Source organism: Microtus oregoni, unplaced genomic scaffold (genome assembly GCF_018167655.1).
Source record: "Microtus oregoni isolate MIOR12 unplaced genomic scaffold, Mior012 000016F_ref0000370, whole genome shotgun sequence".
Lineage (NCBI taxonomy): Eukaryota > Metazoa > Chordata > Mammalia > Rodentia > Cricetidae > Microtus > Microtus oregoni.
The window spans coordinates 17,381,881-17,402,802 of NW_024543075.1; the positions used below are offsets into that span (position 1 = coordinate 17,381,881).

Consider the following 20,922-nt stretch of genomic DNA (forward strand, 5'->3'; position numbering starts at 1 on the left):
TTCTTGTCTGATTTAACAGTCATGGCTGATAGATAAGAAGCTGTTCCCTCCCTTTCTCCCCAAGGAAAATTCCAAAATACACACACACACACACAATCATCCTATCCTTGTCTTGGGGGCAACTAGATAGAAGTTAGAAGGCGGAAGAAGATATGAGTCTTGCCTTTATCAAAAGCCCAAGGGAAAGCAGGAAAAAAAAAAACAATTAAGACAATATTTCACCACCAAAAAAGATTTTTATTACAAAACAAATTCTAATAAAATCAAGCCTGGTTTTCAACCCTTTCTCTGAATGGAGGCTCCTAGGATGGAGGGGCAGGGGAGACAAAGCAGAGGGTAATGAGAGAACAGAGCAGGCTGACCTCCCCGTGAAGTCTCAGGTGCTTTGAGTAGCCTAGATGGGCTCTTCCAATGGCTCCCGAGAAAGGCAATGTCCTTCCAGACAGGAAGAACCACGAACCACTCCTGTCACCAGAACCGGGCACTGCCGCACTGTTGGACTGGATCCAGGTCTTGACTGGCTCTCAGCAAAGGCCATCCAGGATTACTCAGCCTGCGCAATGGTGTAGGAGAGAAGCCACAGCAGCAGGGGACCCAGAACAAGGACAGCAAACCAGACAGCAAAACTGGCCAGAATGAGTCTCCGGGCCCGGGCCCCCCAGTATATGGCCTCCTCCGACTGGCCTGCCTTATGCCGCTCTTCTGCCTGTGGGGGCAGGTTCTTGGTTAGATTCTCCCCCTGCTTCAGTCCCAAAGTGTCCACTGCCCATTCCACTCTTTGATCTATCACAGCTCATGACCGCACATCCAAACATCTTACATCCTTTCGTTTGCCTTTCTTCTCCTCTACAACACAAACCATTCACTGCCTTCCTGCGTACCTTTCAATTGGCCATAGTCAGCTTAGAAGACTGCACTGGGAAAGTGCTGTTTAATGACTTTGGCTGATTTTATGGTATGGTGCTGAAAGCAGGGCTTGGGCACACCAGCCAAGTACTCTGCTGAATTACATTTCTGGACTGGAAAATACTTTTGAGTCCGTCTAGTCCCATTATTTTCTATCTGTCCTATGTTCATTCATTCAGAATTTGAAATTTGTAACTCTAGTGAGTCACATCCAGTCAGATCACTCAGGGTCCAATATGTATCATCATTTTTATCATCAAGGATTCTTTTTTATGAGTTTGCCCCAGTGAAATTCCTATGGTGACAGGAGGGGTATTTTCTGACTGTCAAGAGGGGTGAGAAAATCCCAGAATGTTATGTTAACTTGAATAGTCTTTCAGGAGGCATACATTGTATGCTGAGCTCAGTGACAATGCACTTAACCATGGGCAAGGCTCTGGGTTCAATTCCTAGTAATGCCATCCCCACCCCAGCCACAAAAAGGGGACAGGCAAATCTTTAGTAACTGAACTTCTTCCACATCCTGGATATTGCTCTCATCACTACTCAACTGTCTGCCTGTAGTTTGGCCCCTTGTGGTTCAACCTCAAAGGAGGCTTTGAGTAGATCTTCCAAAAACACAAATCTGGCCATGTCACTGCCCTGAAATAATTTTTACATTGCTCTCTAGTATTCGTGATAAAGTCACAATTTCCAAGTACAGAACTGGAAGCCCTCAGTAATCTAGATCTCTGGTGTCAATCTTCAGTGCTCCTCATTTAGCCCACACCAGTGCTCACTGCTGCTGCTATCTGGATTATCCTTTTACCCCCATTCACCCTTTAAAATTACCTTCTCCTTGTTGTCTTTTAGGGCCTTTGGAAGCCACTTACTCTAAAAGATTCACTCCACCCCCATACACAAACAACTTTCCTTGTTCCTTTGTTCCTAAAGTACCCTGTGCTTCCCCTCTGTCCCATAGTATTGGTGAGCTGCACTCTACTAATTCTCTGTTTCTACAGCTATCTCTTCCATTAAGACATGGGTCCTTTGAATGCATTCCTATTCAGGCACTAAGCCCCTAGCTAAGAATCACTAGGTATTTAGTAACTATTTAACTGTAGACCTATCAGATACACAAAATCATTTTCTTATACCCACCCCCATACCCACAGAAATTTTATTCCTCACCTTGACAGCAAACACAAGAGCCATGACTCCCAGGCAAGAACAGCCACAGATAATGCTAGTAGCTGCCAAGTATCGGAGGCGGAGCCAGCAGCAGTGGATAGGGGATGGAGAATGAGCAGCTTCCATGTTGCTCATCAAGCTCTCCGCTGCATTCTCCTCGTCCTCCATCACCTGTGGGCGATAGTCAAGGTATTTTTAAGCCCAACAAATGAGCTCTTGTTCTGGCGTGGTGACTCCACCCTTCTCAAAGCATGCTGTCTACTGTCCTACCCTATACTTAGGAATGCTGTTGTACTGGGAAATTCCTCCAATGACTCAAGGCAGGAAACTAATAAATACGTGGACTGCTTTCCTTCACTGTAGAGTCCTAAGTCTCTGAAGGCAAATATGTGAATATACTCGTAGTTTGATAAGCACAAAGAAGCAAACTGACATGCATATTGAGAAGCAGGATATAAAATTTCAAAACCTTTTAAGAAGGTGCCTTGTTTTGAGACAGGGTCTCACCGTTTAGCTCTCCCTGGTTGGCCTGGAACTCAGTATGTAGACAAGGCTGCCTCAAATACAGAGATCGCCTGCCTTTGTTCCCTTGTACTAGGATAATTCTTTTTTTGAGCAGGGTTTCTCTATATAGTTCTGACTGTTCTGGAACTCACTATGTAGACCAGGCTGCCTAGGACTCAGAGATTCACCTGGCTCTACCTCCTGAGTGGTAGTGCTGGGATTAAAGACAAGTGACACCTCACCCAGCATGAAAACAGTTCTAGGGAGGAAGGGGAAAAAAAAAAATCACAGTTAAGATCTTTTCTTGCTGTTTATAAAAAGTAAAAACAAAAAACCAAATAATTTAAAACAAACACCTGACCCAAGAGTAGTGGCAGACATCTCTAATCTCAACTCTGGACAGGTGGAAGCAGAAAGATCAAGAGTTCAAGACCAGCATTGCTACCTTGGAGTTTGAGGATATAGGAGATCCTGTCTCAAAACAAAAATGTAACAGGAAAAAAAAAACAAACTAAAACCCAAACGCTGAACATAGCTCTGTAATGATGCCTTCCTGCCACCTTCTCTCTTCATTTTAACCCATGCCCCGTAAGACAAATCAGACTGAGCCAGAGTCCAAATGGTCTCATTGCCCACAGACACCTGCATAGTGCCTTTTTCTCACTCCTTCTCAGGCCCTCCATGCTCATCACAATACCTTTCCACTCTCATGCCCAATCATTCTCCTACGGCTTAGACAAAGTGAAACCACCTGTGGTTCGCCAAGCACAAGTAAAGAGACTGCACAAAATGAGAGACAAGAGCACAAAAGGACGTGTAGCAAAGCTGCAGTGCAAGTTGAGGCAAGAACTGAAGTTGTCAGCCAATGAGAAGAGCCCAAGAGGGCCCAGGGAGTTAGGTCAGAAACTATAAACACAAACAGGTTCTTACCTGGCTATAGGCTTTGAGGGACTGTGAGTTTCGGCTCCTGCCTCACGTTTGATTTGGCTTGGGTGGAGATGAAGCTGACTCATGGCTCCAAGCCAAGCCAAGGTAGAGTTGTGGGGCCAGCCACCATGTGAAGAGCCCAGGGAGCTGGGAAGGGGCATGGCCAACTCAAACCAGTTTGGCTAGGTGGAGAGCAGAGGAGGGCCAAGGCATGAAGCAAGTGGAGGATGCCTGCTTTCTGAAGAAAGGAGTGTAAGGAAGCACCTGAGCAAGGAGGGTGAAAGGGACTCCAAGGTGTGGGGAGCTGAGGGCAAGTTCAAGAGTCAGAGAAGAGTATGTCTGAGTGAACTGAGAACTACCAGCCTAACAGATCGTATCTGACAATCTTCCCTTTTCTTGACTGAGAGAGGAGTTAAGTTCTGACTTAAAAGTATACAATCTTGTATTAAAGATCAGGTATGGGATCATTGCAAGAGGGAGGTGAAAAATTACATCCAAGTTCCCACCCAACCCTCCACCAGACCATAAAATCAGAAGCCTCCTTACACGGATGCTTGTACAGAAACTAAGTTTATTATGTTTTCTTTAAAAAAAAAAAAAAAAAAACCAAACCCACCCCACCTCATTGAAGAAAAGCCCCTCCCCCTTTTCCCTAAGGGTTTGAGGCTGTGAAAGACAGCTGGGGAATCAAGTACAAGGGGGTGGGGTCAGAGACTACCTTGCCACCCTTAACACTGCCCAGCCATGTAGGGTAGAAGGGGGGTTGTGATAAGCCCCATTTCCATGACAACCAGTTACCTACCCCCTACTTTGGTGGAAAGGGAGACAGCCCCCTATGTCTCCCTGGAGGCTTTTCCCCTCAGACTTCAAGTAGTGGTTAACAGAGTCAGGCCTGGGCGTGGGGAAGCAACCATGGTGGAATACCTAGGTGAAGGGCCTACCCACTCACGTCTTGGCCTTGCGACCTCTGTGACTAATAGTAGGGATAGATAGGTGGGGAGGAGCACTACTACGCAGGATACGCTGGTCCCCTTGGTTGGTGGTCCCAACGAGCCTGCGGGGACCGGTTCGGCGGCGTGGGGTTCCATCTCCTTCCTCCTCGTCACCTGAGGCTTCTGCCTCTGACTCCTCTACTGAACCCTCAGGCCCCAGGGGACTTGGGGGCTGCAAGCGGCCCCGCTTTGCCATCCCAGAACTCCCGGCTGGAGCCCCTGACCTTTTGCGAGGCATTTTTTCAGTTTCTAGTGGGGGAACTAGAGACCCTGGACGCAGACGGGTTGACCGAAATTTGGGAGTTAATGAGACCACAGGTGGTGTCAGTTCTAACCCACTTGGCCCACTATCTGCTAAATCCAGATCATCCTGAATTACGGCCATCACCATGGACCCTTCACTCTTTCTTCCCTGCTTCCCCTCTGCTTCAAGCCGTAGGCGGGCCAGGCGGGTGAGAGGACGGCTTCCATCCTCATCAGAGGAACTGCCTTCACTTTCCGCCTGGCCCAGGGGTTGCCTCCGCACGCCCGATCCACAACTCTCAAGGACAGAAGGGCTGTCGGTGTCCAAGACAGGGAGCTGGCTGGCCCGTGGTGATGGTGGATTCTTGGGAGGTCGACCCCGCTTCCGCTTAGGTGGCGATGTTGAAATGGTGACAGTGGTGACAGTGTTGGCGACAGCAGTGGGACAGGCTAGGAGTGGTGGGAGTGGTGTCAGGGTGGCTGGGAAAGGGAGTGGCTGTGTCCGGCTCTCTAAATTGCCATCCCCTGGAGAGGATATGGTCCCAGGAACAGGCAAATCCCTTGCTTTAGGGGGACGCCCACGTCGTCTTTTCTCCACAGGTGATAGGATGGGCTCTGGTCTGTGAACTGGTACAGGTCCAAGAGACTGGGGTCCAGGAACAACCTGAGACCTGAGGGCAGGCTCTGCAACAGATACTGCCTCAGGCCCAGGAACTGGGTCAACCCCATTGGTCTTCCCCTTAGAGACGGATGAAGGTGTCTCATCCACCCCTCTCCCAGCATCTGCTGGAGACCTGTTCTTCTTAGGGGGCCTCCCCCTCCGACGTTTCACAGCAGGTGGAGTGATGGCAAGTTCTGCTCCTTCTCCATTCTCTGGGCTGCCCCCACCAGTCATACCCAGTTCAATGTGACGACAAGCTATTAAGGGATGCTGGGTTGGGGTGGACAGTGAGGATGATGGAGCAGCTTCACAGGGCCCACTGCTGGGAGGTGAAGATTCTGGCCCTGATATGCTGTGGGCTGATGGGCTTCCTGGACTGGTGCTAGCTTCCGGAACTAGGGTGCTGGCAGCTCCCCGATGTCGCCGCCGTCTCACAAGCTCTTTCTCCTCTACTACAGTTACTAGCCGTCCTGGTAGCTTTCGAAGCACTTTGGGACCTGGGGGTTGTCCTGCCCGGCCAGACCCCTGACCCCTGATTTCTACATCAGCACTGGTGCGACGCCGTGGGGGACGGGCAGGCGAAGGACCCTCAGGAGAGGAGGTGGCTGAAGATGAGGTTGATGGGGCTATAACCTCAGCTCTAACAAGTTCTTGTGGTTTTTCTGGGTTAGAAATTGGGATCTGAACCTCTCCCATTTTTTCCAAGTTTCTGTGAACCTCCAAAACCTCCTGAAGTGGCTTATCAGACGTTGCTGAGGGTGGCAGCTCCAGCCCATTGCTCTCATTCAGACTCGTGGTCAACTCCTCACTACCAGGTAGTAGTGTGGGACTGGTCCCCTCGACAGGACCTGGCACCTCCTGCTCCTGGCCATTGGGGATGCTGTCAGCCTCCAGGTTTGAACTGGGTACAGGAGTTAGAAAATTCTTCTCTGACTCAGGCAGAATATCAACAGGCCCTGGCAAAAGATCATTTGGGGGAGCAAGGCTAACTAGGGAAGCCTCAGAATTGGCGGTTCCAGGCAGTTCTAGAGACTCCATAGGTACCAACTCTTGTGCACACAGCTCCACATCTCCTGAGTCCAAGGGAAGATTGGTAACTCCAGGAGAGATGGGAATAGGAAGGGAATCAAGCAGGGCTGGTGAAGAGGTCAAATGAGAGGTTTGAGCTAGTGAGGGGGCACAAGTGGGTATTGGGGCACAAGCAGAAGGGATGCAATTAGGAGAACAAGATGGAGGAAGCTGAAGCAGAGGTGCAGGAGTAGGCAAGATGTGGACAGGAAGAATGGTTATTGGATTTGGGGCTGAAATGGGTATGGGAGCTGGGGCTAGAGCAGAAGTTATAGCAGGAGTAGGAGCGGGAGTGGAGGCAGAGACAGGGACAGGGGCAGGGGCAGGGGCAGGAGCAGGAGCAGGAGCAGGGGCAGGGGCGGGAGCAGGGGCAGGGGCGGGAGCAGGGGCAGGTCGAGGCCTAGGCACTGGCCTGGGAATTCGTTCTCTCACAGGGCTGCATTGGGGAGGCATGATGGTGTTGCAGGTAAGATGGCTAGATGTGACAGGAGTGTGGTTTGCTCCTTGAGTCTCAGCCCGAGCTCCACGAAGACGCTCACTGACACGAGTCCCCAGCCTTTCAGGAGCCCTGACTTTCTTACTGCGCCGGTGGCTGCCTCCACTAGTCCCACAAGACATCTCATCCCCAGCCCCTGGCCCTTCCTCTTCTTCTTGGGGCAGTCGAAACACTTCGTCCTTGGCTTGATCCAGGTCTTTTCGGGCAGCTTCCACTTGTTCCTACCAACAACAAGTCCAATATGGTCAGCAAGGGGTAGAGCAAAGCCAGGCGTAGTAGAAACGATCGGTTCCCCACTACCTCATTCCCCAGAAAGACTTACTTCTGCCTGCTTGAGCTCCTCTCGGCTTATTTCCTCCAATGATGCTTCTAGGAACTTCATGGCATAGCGCTCAATAGGAGTCAGCTGTAGAGAAGAGTAACTGGATTAACTGGATAAACAGAAGGACCAAGAGTGCGGGGCCTATCACCACTATTTATTATCACCAAGGAAGACGGGGGGGGGGGGGGGGGGGGGGGGAAACAGGTCTGCGTCCTGGCGTAAGTTTTGGCAGATGAAGAGAAGTAGTAGTGGATCTATACTGACCTGTTCTACAAGTGCTGCAATTTCCTGTTCAGCCCTGGACATCTCCTCTTCCTCAGCCCCAGGCCGACTGGCCTCTTCTCCCTCACCAGCAGGAAACCCATCATTCTCATTAAATTCTGCAAGCTCAGCCACTTGTTCAGCCTTGGCCTGGGTGGCTGCACGGATATCTTCTTCATCTTCTGCCCGACACAATGCCTTCAAGGTACACAGAAACGAAACAAAACACACACAAATAAGAAATGTAAGCATCTGGACGGCAGCAAAACGGCTCACTGGTTAAAAGCATTTGCCCAGCAAGTCTGACAGCCTGACTTTGATCCTCAGAACCCATAGTGGAAGGATGGATTCTAGAAATTTGCTCTCTGACCTCCATATGCATGTAATGGCACATATGCATATAATAAATAATAAAAAAATAGCAAAGAAAAAACAGGGGAATGGAGCTGGAGAGATGCCTCAGAACTACAGAAAGCTTACCACTCTTGCAGAAGACCTATCAGATGGCTCAATTCCAGTTTTAGGGGAAGTCCAGCCCCACTGCCTTCTCAAAGTACCTGCACTCATATGTAAATACCCACACATAATAATATACACATAATTAAAAAGAAAAAAATTATTTAAATAAAACAATAAAACTTTTCAAGGAATGATGCAGGTACATGCCCATAATCTCAGCCCTCAGGAGGCATAAATAGGATTACTGAAAGTCGGAGGTCAGTTTGCTCTACACAAAATGTTCCAGGAAAACCAGAAACACATGACAAGACCTTGTCTCAAAACAAAACAAAATAAACTATTAATATCTTGTAATTACATTTTATTTATGACAAGGATAACAAAGGTCTTATTATGTGGCCCTGCTTGGACATCGATGTGTAGACTAGGCTCTTTGAACTAACAGAGCTCCACCTACCTCTGCCTCCTGAATGTGTGCATTATATTCCTGAAGAAACAGAGACAGCTGGGTGAGGCAGTACACACCTTTAATCCCCAGTATTGAGGAGACAACAGTAGGTAGATGACCTGTGAGTTCGAGGCCAGCCTGGTCTAAAGAGATTCCTATCAGCCAAGCCTTAACAGTGAGTCTCTATCTCAAGTAAAAACAAAAACCAATCAAACAAAAAACATTTAATCCAAGTTTATATAAAAACGGATTTAAAGCTGAACTCAGCAATGGTCTACAACACTAGAGTTACCAAAGCAACTCAAAGCTCAACACAAGGCAGAATGGCTTTCACTAACTAACTCTCCCACTAGGGAACAAATGACTATTTTAGAGCCCCTATTCTCTGCTTCCTTTCCTTTATAATTTAGCCTCAGAGTTTCTCTCTTAAAAAAAAAAAAGATTAGGAATGAGTTGAGGATGCAGCTGTTAAGAGTACTTGCCTAAATCCTGGGTTCCATCACCAGCAACAAAAATATGAAAAACAAGATCACAAAGTAAGAGCTGGAGAGACGGCTCAGAAGAACACCTGCTGTTCTTGCAGAAGATCCTTTCAGTTCCTAGTACCTACTTTGAGCCCGTAAACTCTAACTCCAGGGATTCATTCCAATGCTCTCTTCTAGACTCTAGAAACTAATGAATCTACACGTACACGCAAACACACACAACCATTAATTAAATTCACATCAAACCCGCTAAAAGAAGCTGCCTATGGGTCACTGAATTAGCTTAGTGGGTTAAGGCGATGGCCACCAAACCTAACAAGCAGAATTGAATCTTTGAAACCCACATTTTAAAAGATCACTGACTCGCACAACTCTTCTGACCTCCACATGTAAGCTGTGGCATGTGTTTACCCTCCCCATACACAATAATTAAATAAACGTTAAAAAAAAAGTCTAAAGCATATGCTCAGCAACAAGAAAGCATCTGGTAGGTAACCTTTCAAGATGCTCTTTTACATCTGTAGTTTATTTTCCATTTTTCTAAGAATTATACAATATACTGCATGCTACATAATATCCTGCAAAATTTAGTAAAGGCAGATGACCATAACTAAGTGACTTTTTTTTTTTTTAATTTTTCGAGACAGGATTTCTCCGTAGCTTTTGGTTCTTGTCCTAGAACTAGCTCTTGTAGACCAGGCTGGCCTCGAACTCACAGAGATCCGCCTGCCTCTGCCTCCCAAGTGCTGGGATTAAAGGCGTGCGCCACCATCGCCCGACACTAAGTGACTTTTTTCCATCAATGTTATCCAAGCTTTGAGACACATAGTTACCAATTAAAGATGCACCTATCTCTTTCCATTAAACTTCACTAATAAGGAAATGGGCAACACCTTTATTCTTGATCCCATTAGTAAACCTAGGGATTCATTCAGTGGCTATTCTAGGTTAAGAGTAGTAGCAAGAATACCCATGGTGCCAAATCCAGGGACAACAGCAAATCAGATCTTTACACATTTACCTCAAGCAAAACCCTTCCCCGTAGGCACATTTAAAGGTGGTTCTGAAAAAAATATAAGAGGTTAATGCTTACTTATATCTAGCACTTAAGAGTTACAGTTTAGTAGGCTTTGAAATGGAGGCCCAGGAATCAACCTTTTAGATTTATGTTTAAGAGTGTTGCCCTGCATGTATGTACACCTTATGCCCTAAGAGGTCAGAAAAGGATGAGTACTGGATTCCCTGGAACTAAAGCTGCAGGTGATTGAGCACCAGCATGTGGGTGCTGGGAACTGAACCTTTGCAAGAACAGTAAATGCTTTTAAAAACTAAGCCATCTCTCTAGATCCTTCTTTCCCACTTTGAAACAAGTCTCTCTGTGTAGCTATAGACCAGGCTGGACTCAGACACACAGCGATCACCCATGGCTCCAGTTTCTTTTTGAAGTCCTTGAGTCATATTTGTAGCCTGTTCTGTACTCCAGGAAGTAGACACTGTCTCCAAACAAACAAACAAACAAACAACCCTGATGTGAGATTCCCCTCTGTATGCTGTGAATACCATTGGTTAACTGTCTTAGGTCTGTGGAGGCAGAATTTTGGTTGGCAGGAAAATTAAACTGAATGCTGGGAGAAGGAAGGTGGAGTTTAGACACGCCATGTAGCCCCATCAGAGACGCCAGAACTTTACTCGGTAAGTCACAGCTTCGTGGCAGATACACAGATTAATAGAAATGGGTTAAATTAAGATGTAAGAGTCAATAAGAAGCTAGAGCTAATGGGCCAAGCAGTGATTTAATTAATACAGTTTCTGTGAGGTTATTTCAGAGTTGAGCAGCTAGGAACAAACAAGCGGCCTCTTCCCTTAAAACACAACCTTTAAAATCTGGCCTGGGAAGATAACTCGCAGGTAAAGATCCTTGCTTTTAGTTACTGGAATGTACATAGTGAAGAGATAATCAACTATTACATGCTGTCCTCTGGTCTCCACAAAATTATATTTATTACTTTGTGCATCTCTCTGGATACACAAAGGTATACATACCCATACAGAGACACACAAAGTATAAATATAATTTTTAAAAAGTTAAAAAGAGCTGGGTGGTGGTGGTGCATACCTTTAATCCTGGCATTTCAGAGGAAGAGACAGGCAGATCTTTGAGAGTTCCAGGCCAGCCTGATCTACAGAGTGATTACCAGGACAGTCAAGGCCGCACAGAGAAACCTGTCTCAAAAAACAAAATCCAAACCAAACAGAAACCCACAACAAAGAACAAACCAAAAAAGGGGCTGGAGAGATGGCTCAGAGGTTAAGAGCACTGGCTGCTCTTCCAGAGGTCCTGAGTTCAATTCCCAGCAACCACATGGTGGCTCACAGTCATCTATAATGAGATCTGGTGCCCTCTTCTGGCATGCAAGCATACGTGTTGTATACATAATAAATAAATAAATCTTAAAAAAAATTTTAAAAAAGGAAACAAAATGTCTTTAAAAACAAACAAACAAACCAAAAAAACAAACAAACCAAAAAACCATGCAACAACAAACAAAACCAAAAACCAAACGTGTCTTTCCAGGAAAATCGCAACCAATCAAAATGCAGTAGTGGAGCCCCAAAGGATACATCATCTAAGGCCCGAGACACTTTGGAAGAGGGGGCAGAAAGATTGTAAAAGCCAGAGATCAGGCAATTTGTTATAAGACTGTGTCTCTTACAAATGTCAGAAGTTACACCCATGAAGTCTCACCACCATGACTGCCTAAGCATGAGTTGAACAGGACAACATTAATAGATGTGCCAAAGTGGGTGCGGAAAGCACGAGGCCCCGATCCTTCACAAAGAACTAGAAGCAACTAAGAAATGATGGATGAGAGCAGGAGGACTCGTCTTCCCCAGGGAAGAGCACATCAATCGGTTACAATACTTTCAGCTCTGAAAACATACATGAGTAATATTAAATGGGCTGAGCAGGTTGTACTTATGTATTTAGGAATAAACATATACACAAACACATGTACACATATATGTATGTAGCAAGAATTAATAATAAAAAAAAGAGGCCATGAATTTCAATGAGAGCAAGGAGGGTAAAGCTTGGAGGGAAAAAAAGGAAAGAGGGAAATGATACAATCACATTATAAACTTTAAAAAGAAAAGAAAATCAGCTGGATGGCGGTGGCGCACATCTTTAATCCTGGCTCTCAGGAGGCAAAGGCAGGCAGATCTCAGTGAGTTCAAAGTCAGTCTGGTCTACAGAGCCAAGTTCTAGGACAGCTAGGATTGTTACACAGAGAAACCCTGCCTCGAAAAAATAAACAAAACAAACAAACAAATAAGCAAGCAAATAAAGAGTATCAAACAAAACAAAAATCCACTTCCTATAAACTGGGAACCAATAGAAACTGTACTTTCTCATGGATAAACTCAAATATAAATGAAAGCCAACATATATCTAAGCAGCAGTACTATTTTAGGATTATTCCCTCTTTTGTTACCTGCTCCAAAATATGAGTCTGCTTGCTGGCCACAGCCTCCTCTTCTTCCTCAGGAGCAGAAGATGCAGATGAGCCAGGTGGCTCTTCCAGAGGCATATCAAACAGCTCTCTGATGGTCTGCTATTAGAAAGAACAGAAGGGAAGAGGTCAACCAATGAAATATTACTTCTAGGCAAAAACCTTTGAGGTATGGAGGCACTGCAGATTGAGAGACAGATGTGAGGTCTAGCAAACAAGAGTAACTCTTCAAGAAAAGTTCTCTTCTGTCTAGACCGAAGGATTTTATTTTGTACCTGTTTAAAATAGGCTGTAGTGAAGTTCCCTCCCTCAATGGCCATATCTCCCAACATTCTCTTCTGATTTGCCTTCTTAAGAATGTTCTCCTCTACTGTTCGTTCACTGATAAGCCTAGGAAATGGAAGTGAGGTGTGAACAGCTAAATATATCAAGATTCCTGAATATAAGGAGGGAGTAAATTGAGGTAAGATCGGGCAATAATACCTATAGATGTGGACATCCCGAGTCTGACCAATTCGATGACAGCGATCCTGGGCTTGAGCATCCATGGTGGGATTCCAGTCGCTGTCATAAAAAACAACAGTGTCTGCTCCCGTCAGGTTCACACCCACACCCCCACTTCGAGTTGAAAGGATGAAGCAGAATATGCGTTTGTCTGCATTGAACCGTTCCATCAAGGCCTAAAAGGAAAGGGAAAAAAGATGGTATTTGGAGACTTATTCCCAAAACAAACCAAAGGCTTTTTAATTTTTAAGGTCCCTTCTCTAAGCCGGAAGTTTGAGAAAAAGAAACAAAAGCTGAGGGGAGTCTCTGGAGGGATAAGGATGCTTAAATTACCTGTCTCTGCTCAACTCTAGTAGACCCATCCAGACGCAAATATAAGTGACCATGATAGGTGAGAAATTGCTCTAATACATCCAGCATCCGGGTCATCTGGGTGAAAATGAGCACCCGGTGGCCCTCTGCCTTGAGCTGCCGCAACAGCACTGCCAATGTCTGCAACTTCCCTGAAGAAATAGGAAGGAGCACAAACAGTTAGCTTCATGATGATATAGAAAAAAATAATACTAGAAAGCTACAGTTGAAAGGTAAGAAAGGCCTTTGCACAAAGGTTTCAACTGGTTCACTGAATAAAAGACAATTCTCTCTCCATTTGCTAGTCTCTTTCTCTCCCTCTCTTCCTTTTTTCTTCCTTCCTTCCTTCCTTCCTTTCTTTTTTTTTTTTTTTTTTTTGAGACAGGGTTTCTCTGTTTAACAATCCTGTTTTAGAATGCACCCTGTATACCAGGTTGACTTCAACCTAAGAGATTTACTTGCCTCTGCCTCTCTAGTGCTGTGATTAAAGGGGTGCACTATCACTGCTGGACGCAGGTCAGGATGTCAAGAGGTAATCTAGTTTAATGTTCCAACACATAGAAATGATGCTAAGGCTATGGTAAGACTCGAGAAATTGCAAGAGTACTTGCTCTTGCAGAGGAACCAGGTTTGGTTTCCAGTACCCACAAGGTGGATCACAACCATCTGTAATTCTAGTTCCGGGGAATCTGATGTCTTCTTCTGACCTTGAGCACCAGGATGCATATAACATACATACATACACACACAGGCAAAACACATCAAGCAGGTAAAGCTAATTTTTTAAAAATTAAGACAAACAGAAATAACGTATTATTTCTAGTGAGCTAACTAGCAAGTGACCAACGAATAAAGGTACTTGCTGCCAAGCCTGTCAACTTGAGTTAGTTTTGGAACCCATATGGAGCAAACTCTCAAAAACTACCTTGGGCCTCATACCTACCATGTAGACACCCACAGGAAACTAACAAAATAATAAGAATTTCTGGCAGTGTTGGAGATCTAGGACAACCTCAGTTGAAACCTGGAGTTACTTCATTCTTAGTTCCAAGTTTCAATGTGTGTGTGGTGAGGGGAGTAGGGCTAGGGATTGAGTTTAGGGCCCTGTGCATGCTAGGAAAGCACTTATCACTGAGCTAAACCCTTAACCCAGTTTCAAAAGTCCTTCAATTAACCCATTATGGTTTCAGATGTTATCCAAAATAGGGGTGAGGTGGGGGAGAGGGGTGGCTGAGGAGATGGCGCAATGATTTGCTATGTAAGCATGAGCGCCTCAGTTTGGATTCCTAACATCCATGGAAAAGCTGGGGGGTGGGGGTGAAGACAGGAAGATAGGGCAAGGGGGATCGATGGCCAGCCAAGCTAGCTCAAATAGTGAGCTTCGGATTTAATAAGAGACCCTGTGACAAGAAATAAAGTGGGGGGCCGCTGGGCAGTGGTGGCGCAGACTTTTAATCCCAGCACTCGGGAGGCAGAGGCAGGAGGATCTCTGTAAATTCAAGGCCAACCTGGTCTACAGGAGCTAGGTCCAGGACAGGCTCCAAAACTAGAGAGAAACCCTGTCCTGAAAAACAAAACAAACAACAACAACAACAACAAAACAAACAAACAATTAATCCTGGCTCTCTAGGAGACAGAGGGAGGCAGCTTTCCTTGAGCTCAAGGCTAGCCTGGCCTAAAGAGCAAGTTCTAGGAGAAATCATTTCGAGGAACTCAAAAAAAAAAAAAAAAAAAAAAAAGTAAGTAGGAAGCGAGAGGGAAATAAAATGTATTTGAGAGTAATTAGATACAGCTACACACACATCTGCATATATATATAAATATGTACCAATCAATAATAAAATTGTCGAAAAACAAATTTAATTATAGAAAAAAGATGGAGTAATAAAGAAAAACTGATATTAGCCTCTGGCTTTCACCCTCAAAACTCAGACACAAGAACTTACGCAGACACGCAGGCACAGACACACATCACATACACAGAACCTCCCCTTCCACCCCGCCCGCCCCAAATCAGGTCTTACTGTGTAAATAAGGCCTCAAACTTATCTTCCTGTTCAAATTTCTCAGAGGCTGGGATTATAGGCATGTACTAACATCCCAGGCATAAAAAGGTCTTTTGTTTACTGAGCAAACATGAATAAAAATTCACCTTTTCTCATATTCTAGGACATTAGGAAATTGTTAGTTTTGGTAGTTATCGTAACACTGCAAAAATAATCAGGAGAATAAATAGCTTAAGAGTAAGAGGTAAAGATTTCTTTCTTTCTTTCTTTTTTCTAGACAGGGTTTCTCCATCTAATACCTCTGGCTGTCCTGGAACTCACTCTGTAGACCAGGCTGGCCTCTGCCTCCCAAGAAAGGGGATTAAAGGCGTGCGCCAGCATTGCCCGGCTTCAGGAAGCACTCTTAACCTTCAGTGCTTCCCATGAACTATTTATTTATTTATTTGTTATACAGTGTTCTGCCTTCATGTATGCCTACAGGCCAGAAGAGGGCACCAGATTTCACTATAGATGGTTGTGAGTCACCATGTAGTTGCTGGGAATTGTACTCAGGACCTCTGGAAGAGCAGTCAGTGTTCTTAACCTCTGGGCCATTTCTCCAGACCTTCCCATGAACTTTTTAAAACAAGGTCATGATTTGTAGCCCTGGATGGCCGAAACTTGCTATATAGGCCAGATTTGTCTTGAACTTGGGAGTAATCTTCCTGCCTTTGTCCTAAGTGCTAGGATTACAGGTGTGTGCCATCACACACAGCTGCCTTTTCCCATAACTTGTGGCTTTTTCAAAACAATGTTTCTGTGTGTAGTATTAGCTATCCTGGAACCGGAACCTGCTCTGTAAACCAGGGTGGCCTTGAATTAGAAGATTTGCTGGCCTCTGCTGGGATTGAAGGTGTGCTTTCACACTCTATGCTATGCTGGTCTCACTTATTATCACAAATGAAAAGCAAAATGACAGATGTGATAATAATCACTGAGTCAATAAATCAACATCACATATACTTAACTTCCACAAAAGCTACCAAAATGCTACCTCTATGCTACATCTCATTGATATAAACTATCTTGTCATTAAGAGTGCAGAATAATCTGGTTTAATCAGAAGTTCAAGGTCATCCTCAGCTCTACAAGCAAATCACAAGCAATCTTGGGATACACGAGCTACTGCCTCAAACAAAACAAAGCAAAACAAAGAAATATTGGTGGTCCTGCAACAGCCAAGAACTCACCACAATCATACTGGATGAGTCTCAAGTCAGGGAACTGGGTACGCATATTACATACAATACGGTGCAAAGGACGGGCTCGAGGCCAGAGCTCACTGGCCAATTGTTCCTGGAAGGCTGCCTGATGAGGGGCCATCCAAGGAGGTGGGTGGCAGGCATGCAGGGAAGGGGGAGGTGCCTCCACAGGAGGCATAACAAAGATGAACCTGTGAAAGGAAGAAAGTAAACAATGTAAAAGATATGACCCTGAAATTATCACTGAATTTAGCACCTTCATTAACCCTAGGAACTAAATCCACTGTAGCCCCAAGACCCACTCCCCATCATCACTTAGCCCTGCCAACCTCTCAATGATTTCTGACAGCTGGTCTAGACGCTGCTGGGGAAACAGTACAGCCTGATGGGCAGCCTCAGTATAAGTCCAAAAGATGGGGTGGCTGGGGCCAGGAGAACGAGGGCTGATGGGGCTGGCAACAGGTTGGGGCAAGGTACAGAAATCCAGGACTTCAGTCCCATACACAGGTGCCAGGGCCCCATGAGCCTCACTAAGTTGGAAAATCCGTTCCAAGCGTTCAGATCGTTGCTGCTTCCGCTTTTCTTCCAGAGAATCCTAAAGGAAAACAAAACAAAACAAAAAAACAAACAAACAAACAAAAATTGGTGTACTCAAGAATTTGCAACAAAACTTTATAAAAACCTAAACTCTTAAAGATGGAGTCTGTAGTAATAAGATCTAAGGCATCTACCATGTGCTTTATCATTTTCAAAATTTGTCAATGAAAACTGTTGTTTTCACAATGTTAAATGAAGCCATCCTCTACAAGAAAAAACTCATCTTTCCTTGCGTGCTTGTTAAAGCAGAATTGCTGAACATCAAAGTGAAGACCTACATATCCCAGTTTATAGCATAGCTGATTTGTGGCAATTTTGTTATGTAACATTCAACTTTAGGACATATAACTTATTTTCTTGTAGTAGGTCTACAGAATGCAAATGGGCACTTGCATGCACATACACAAATAAATAAATGTAATTTAAAAGTCAACAGGTATTGAGTCAGGTGTGCAGCCTTTATTCTAGTACTCTGGGGGGAGGGAAGTCTCAAAAAAGGAAGAAAAAAAATCAGGGGGTGGGGCTGACTAAAACAGCAAGAATGTGAAAGCATGAAATAAAGAAGGATGTTTTTCTGTTTTGTTTGAGACAGGGTTTTTTCCTTTGTAGCCGTGGCCATCCTGAAACTCCATCTGTAGAACAGGCTTGCCTCAGATTTAAGAGATTTTCCTGCCTCTGCCTCCTTGTGCTAGGATTAAAGACATGTGCCACCACTGCCCGGCTAAGGAAGGGCCTTCTAATTATGAAGTAAAATCTTTCTGTATGATGGTAGAGAGAAGTGTGGGAAAAAGTAAGGAAAAACCTCCATGCTTCATGCTTTACTTAGGGGATAACCTTAAAAATTATGATTTTAGCCGGGCGATGGTGGCGCACGCCTTTAATCCCAGCACTCGGGAGGCAGAGGCAGGCGGATCTCTGTGAGTTCGAGACCAGCCTGGTCTACCGAGCTAGCTCCAGGCCAGGCTCCAAAGCCACAGAGAAACCCTGTCTCGAAAAACCAAAAAAAAAAAAAAAAAAAAAAAAAAAAAAGAAATTATGATTTTAGATAAACACACTTTTCTGTATTTTGGTTTAATGTTTTTTTTTGGGTAGACTTTCTATAAATACACACACACACATATATATATACACATACACACAAACACACGCACACTTTTTTTTAACATAATTTAACTGTAATACTTCGTTTTCAAGTTCTGTCACTGTTAATGTGAAGTTAGAAACTACACAGTAGACATTAATAGTAATTTATGGCTAGACAACTATATTTCCAAAATGGGGGGAGGATTTGCTAATGAGAACTAGTAATATCATCCACTGTATAAATAAAAGGCTATTTTTCCTTATATGCACATAATTTTTACCTTAACCAATAGAATCAGTGGGGTATACAATAAAAATTAACATTCTAACTAGAAGTACATGATAAACCAAGTAAGTTCAAATCAAAAACTGTCTGTATTATGGAACATTTATAATATACTAACTATTCATGCAAATTTGTATTTAAAGTTATATAGCTACCAATTAGAGTAATATTTATCAAATTACTCCCATGTTCCTTGACAAGATTAACCACAACCCCCACAAATATACGTTTTAGCATTTAGCATTCATAAACACACACACACACACACATATATGTATCATAATTTATCAGGGAATTCTTTCATGAATCACAGTAGAACTGAAGATACACTCGAAAAGACTGACAGATATTTCAGGCTCTATAATTCTATAATCCTCATAGTGGCAAGGCATATGGTAGACTTAACAAGAGTCGGCCATCTCTACATTGTTCTGATCACTTTCCTTCTAATTAGATAGAGGCCTTGGGTTTAATCACCAACACAAAAATAAAAACAAAAATTTTAATGTGTTATTTTTGCACAATTGGGTTTTAATCCAGCTATAAGGAAGAATCAAATTCTGAAAATTGCATGGAACTACAAATATACTGAGTGAGGTAACCCAGCCTTAGAGAGATGTTACAAATTTTCTATCACATATGTATATCTTAGTGCTGAAATTTTAAATTTGAGTTTAACTTGGAGCGCTTATAGAGACTACGAAGCTATGAGGGGGGTAGAATTTATGACCTTAGAGCTGTGGTTCCCAACATGTGGGTCACAAACCTTTCCCAGGGGCTGTATAAAGTATCCTGTATATCAAATATTTACATTGTGATTAATAACAGTAGCAAAATTACAATTATGAAGTAACAACAAAAATAATTTCATCGTTGGGGTCACCACAACATGAGGAACTGTATTAAAGAAAGGAAGGTTGAGAACCACTGCATTAGAAGAGACTATCAGTTATGGAAAGGTACGTGGGTGGGGGAGAGCAGAGGATAAAGGGAGAAACTAAAATTACAAATGAGGAAATCATAAAGAAACTTGTAAACTAATATATGTAAAAACACTATTGAGGGCACACATTCCAGGCCAGCTTGGTCTACATAGTAAGTTACAGAACAGTCAGGGTTACATAGAGACCCTGCTTCAAAATAAATTGTGTGTATATAAATAATTAAAGGGCTAAGAAATATGACCTAGCATTTAAGAGTATTTGCTCTACAATCATGAGTTACTGAATTTGGATCCCAATACCCCAAGTAACACACTAGTCATCCTTACAAATGCCTGTGGTCACAGCTTGGAAAGGGAAAAGACAGGAGAAATATGAAGTTTGTTGGCTCCAGGCTAGTCAAGAAAATGTAAACCCCAGAATCAGAGAGAACATCAGGTCTCAAATTAAGTGAACAGTGTGACCTCTTGATGCCCTTTTCTAAAGTCTTTCCCTCTAAAACATACAAACATGTAATTTTAATACATTTTTCTGTGTGGGTGTTTTTGCATACATATATGTCTATGAATTAAATGCCCTAAAAGCCAGAAGAGGGTGTTACATCTCCCGGAACTGGAGTAATGGATGATTGTGAACTATCATGTGGGTGCTGGGAATTAAACTACAATCCTCTACAAAAACAAGTGCTTTTAACCACTGGGACAACTCTCCAGTCCACACACATAATACAAAAAGAAAAAAAAAAAAGAAAGAAAAGAAAAAAGGCACAAGCAGGTAACCTGCATGGGTGGATAAGGCTATTTCTAAAAGTCGTAGGTTAGCAAATGAAATCCAGTTGCCAGGTCTGAGATATCTACCTATGAATTGTTGGTCAGAGAGAACCCAGAAGGCCCCCAAACAACACAGACTATTCCTATTGCTCGTGGTTTCCCATGAGATAAGGTGGTGAAACTCTACTGCAGAAGATTTCACACATTTTGGGTAGACCCAGCTGTCATAGCATACCACAAAATGTTCAATAAACTGCTGGGGAAGTAAAGTCAGCAAAGGCCTTTTCTGGCCATGAATCCTACAAGTTATAAAACCAACATACCAAGAAAGATGTGCCCATTAATTAACAGTAGCATGTTATAGAGGCATCCTCCACAGGAAGAAGGTTGGTACTTTAAACCTGCCCAAAAGTCCATGGCTGGGCTGGTAAAATGGCTCAGTGGGTAAATGTACTGCCAGACAAACCTGACTACCTGAATTCACAATAAAAGGTGCATCCTAAACACTTCTAGGTTTAGATCATCTTGTATTGAGATCAGCACTGCTCTCTCATCTTTGGGCAGAGAAGATTCTGTTTGCCGAGGGTAGTAACGCAAATGTTAAGTACTCAGCCCTAAATAGGTCATCTGTATCACCGCTTCCACAAGAACAGAAAATATCAAGCAAGAGAGAGAGAAAGAATATAAGA

General features: G+C 43.9%; 2 protein-coding genes across 5 annotated transcripts in view; both read right to left on the reverse strand.

The window, feature by feature from the left end:
* Window positions 1–225: 225 nt before the first annotated feature.
* On the reverse strand, window positions 226–4,004 carry Tmem265 (transmembrane protein 265). The gene is made up of 3 exons (XM_041667117.1): window positions 3,511–4,004; window positions 2,077–2,247; window positions 226–706 (listed from the first exon to the last, which is right to left on the reverse strand). The coding sequence occupies exons 2-3, from the start codon at window positions 2,242–2,244 to the stop codon at window positions 545–547; spliced, it is 330 nt and encodes a 109-aa protein (XP_041523051.1). The 5' UTR covers window positions 2,245–2,247; window positions 3,511–4,004; the 3' UTR covers window positions 226–544.
* A 68-nt stretch (window positions 4,005–4,072) lies between these two features.
* The window catches only part of LOC121458002 (Snf2 related CREBBP activator protein), a 52,015-nt gene continuing 35,165 nt past the window's right edge, over window positions 4,073–20,922 (reverse strand). For all 4 annotated transcript variants that reach the window (XM_041667115.1, XM_041667116.1, XM_041667113.1 and 1 more), the window contains 9 exons: window positions 16,886–17,151; window positions 16,545–16,747; window positions 13,292–13,461; window positions 12,938–13,134; window positions 12,730–12,844; window positions 12,437–12,556; window positions 7,554–7,748; window positions 7,290–7,373; window positions 4,073–7,188 (listed from right to left, as the gene is read on the reverse strand). In XM_041667115.1, coding sequence (XP_041523049.1) covers window positions 4,453–7,188; window positions 7,290–7,373; window positions 7,554–7,748; window positions 12,437–12,556; window positions 12,730–12,844; window positions 12,938–13,134; window positions 13,292–13,461; window positions 16,545–16,747; window positions 16,886–17,151 — 4,086 coding nt within the window. In that variant the 3' untranslated portion in view covers window positions 4,073–4,452. The remainder of the gene's footprint in view (window positions 7,189–7,289; window positions 7,374–7,553; window positions 7,749–12,436; window positions 12,557–12,729; window positions 12,845–12,937; window positions 13,135–13,291; window positions 13,462–16,544; window positions 16,748–16,885; window positions 17,152–20,922) is intronic.

Excerpts from the sequence above, each read along its gene's own strand:
- Tmem265 (XM_041667117.1), bottom strand. The coding sequence starts at position 2,244 with ATGGAGGACGAGGAGAATGCAGCGGAGAGCTTGATGAGCAACATGGAA. Across the intron at positions 707-2,076 it reads CTCTTGTGTTTGCTGTCAAG|GCAGAAGAGCGGCATAAGGC; the intron begins GTGAGGAATAAA and ends CTGCCCCCACAG.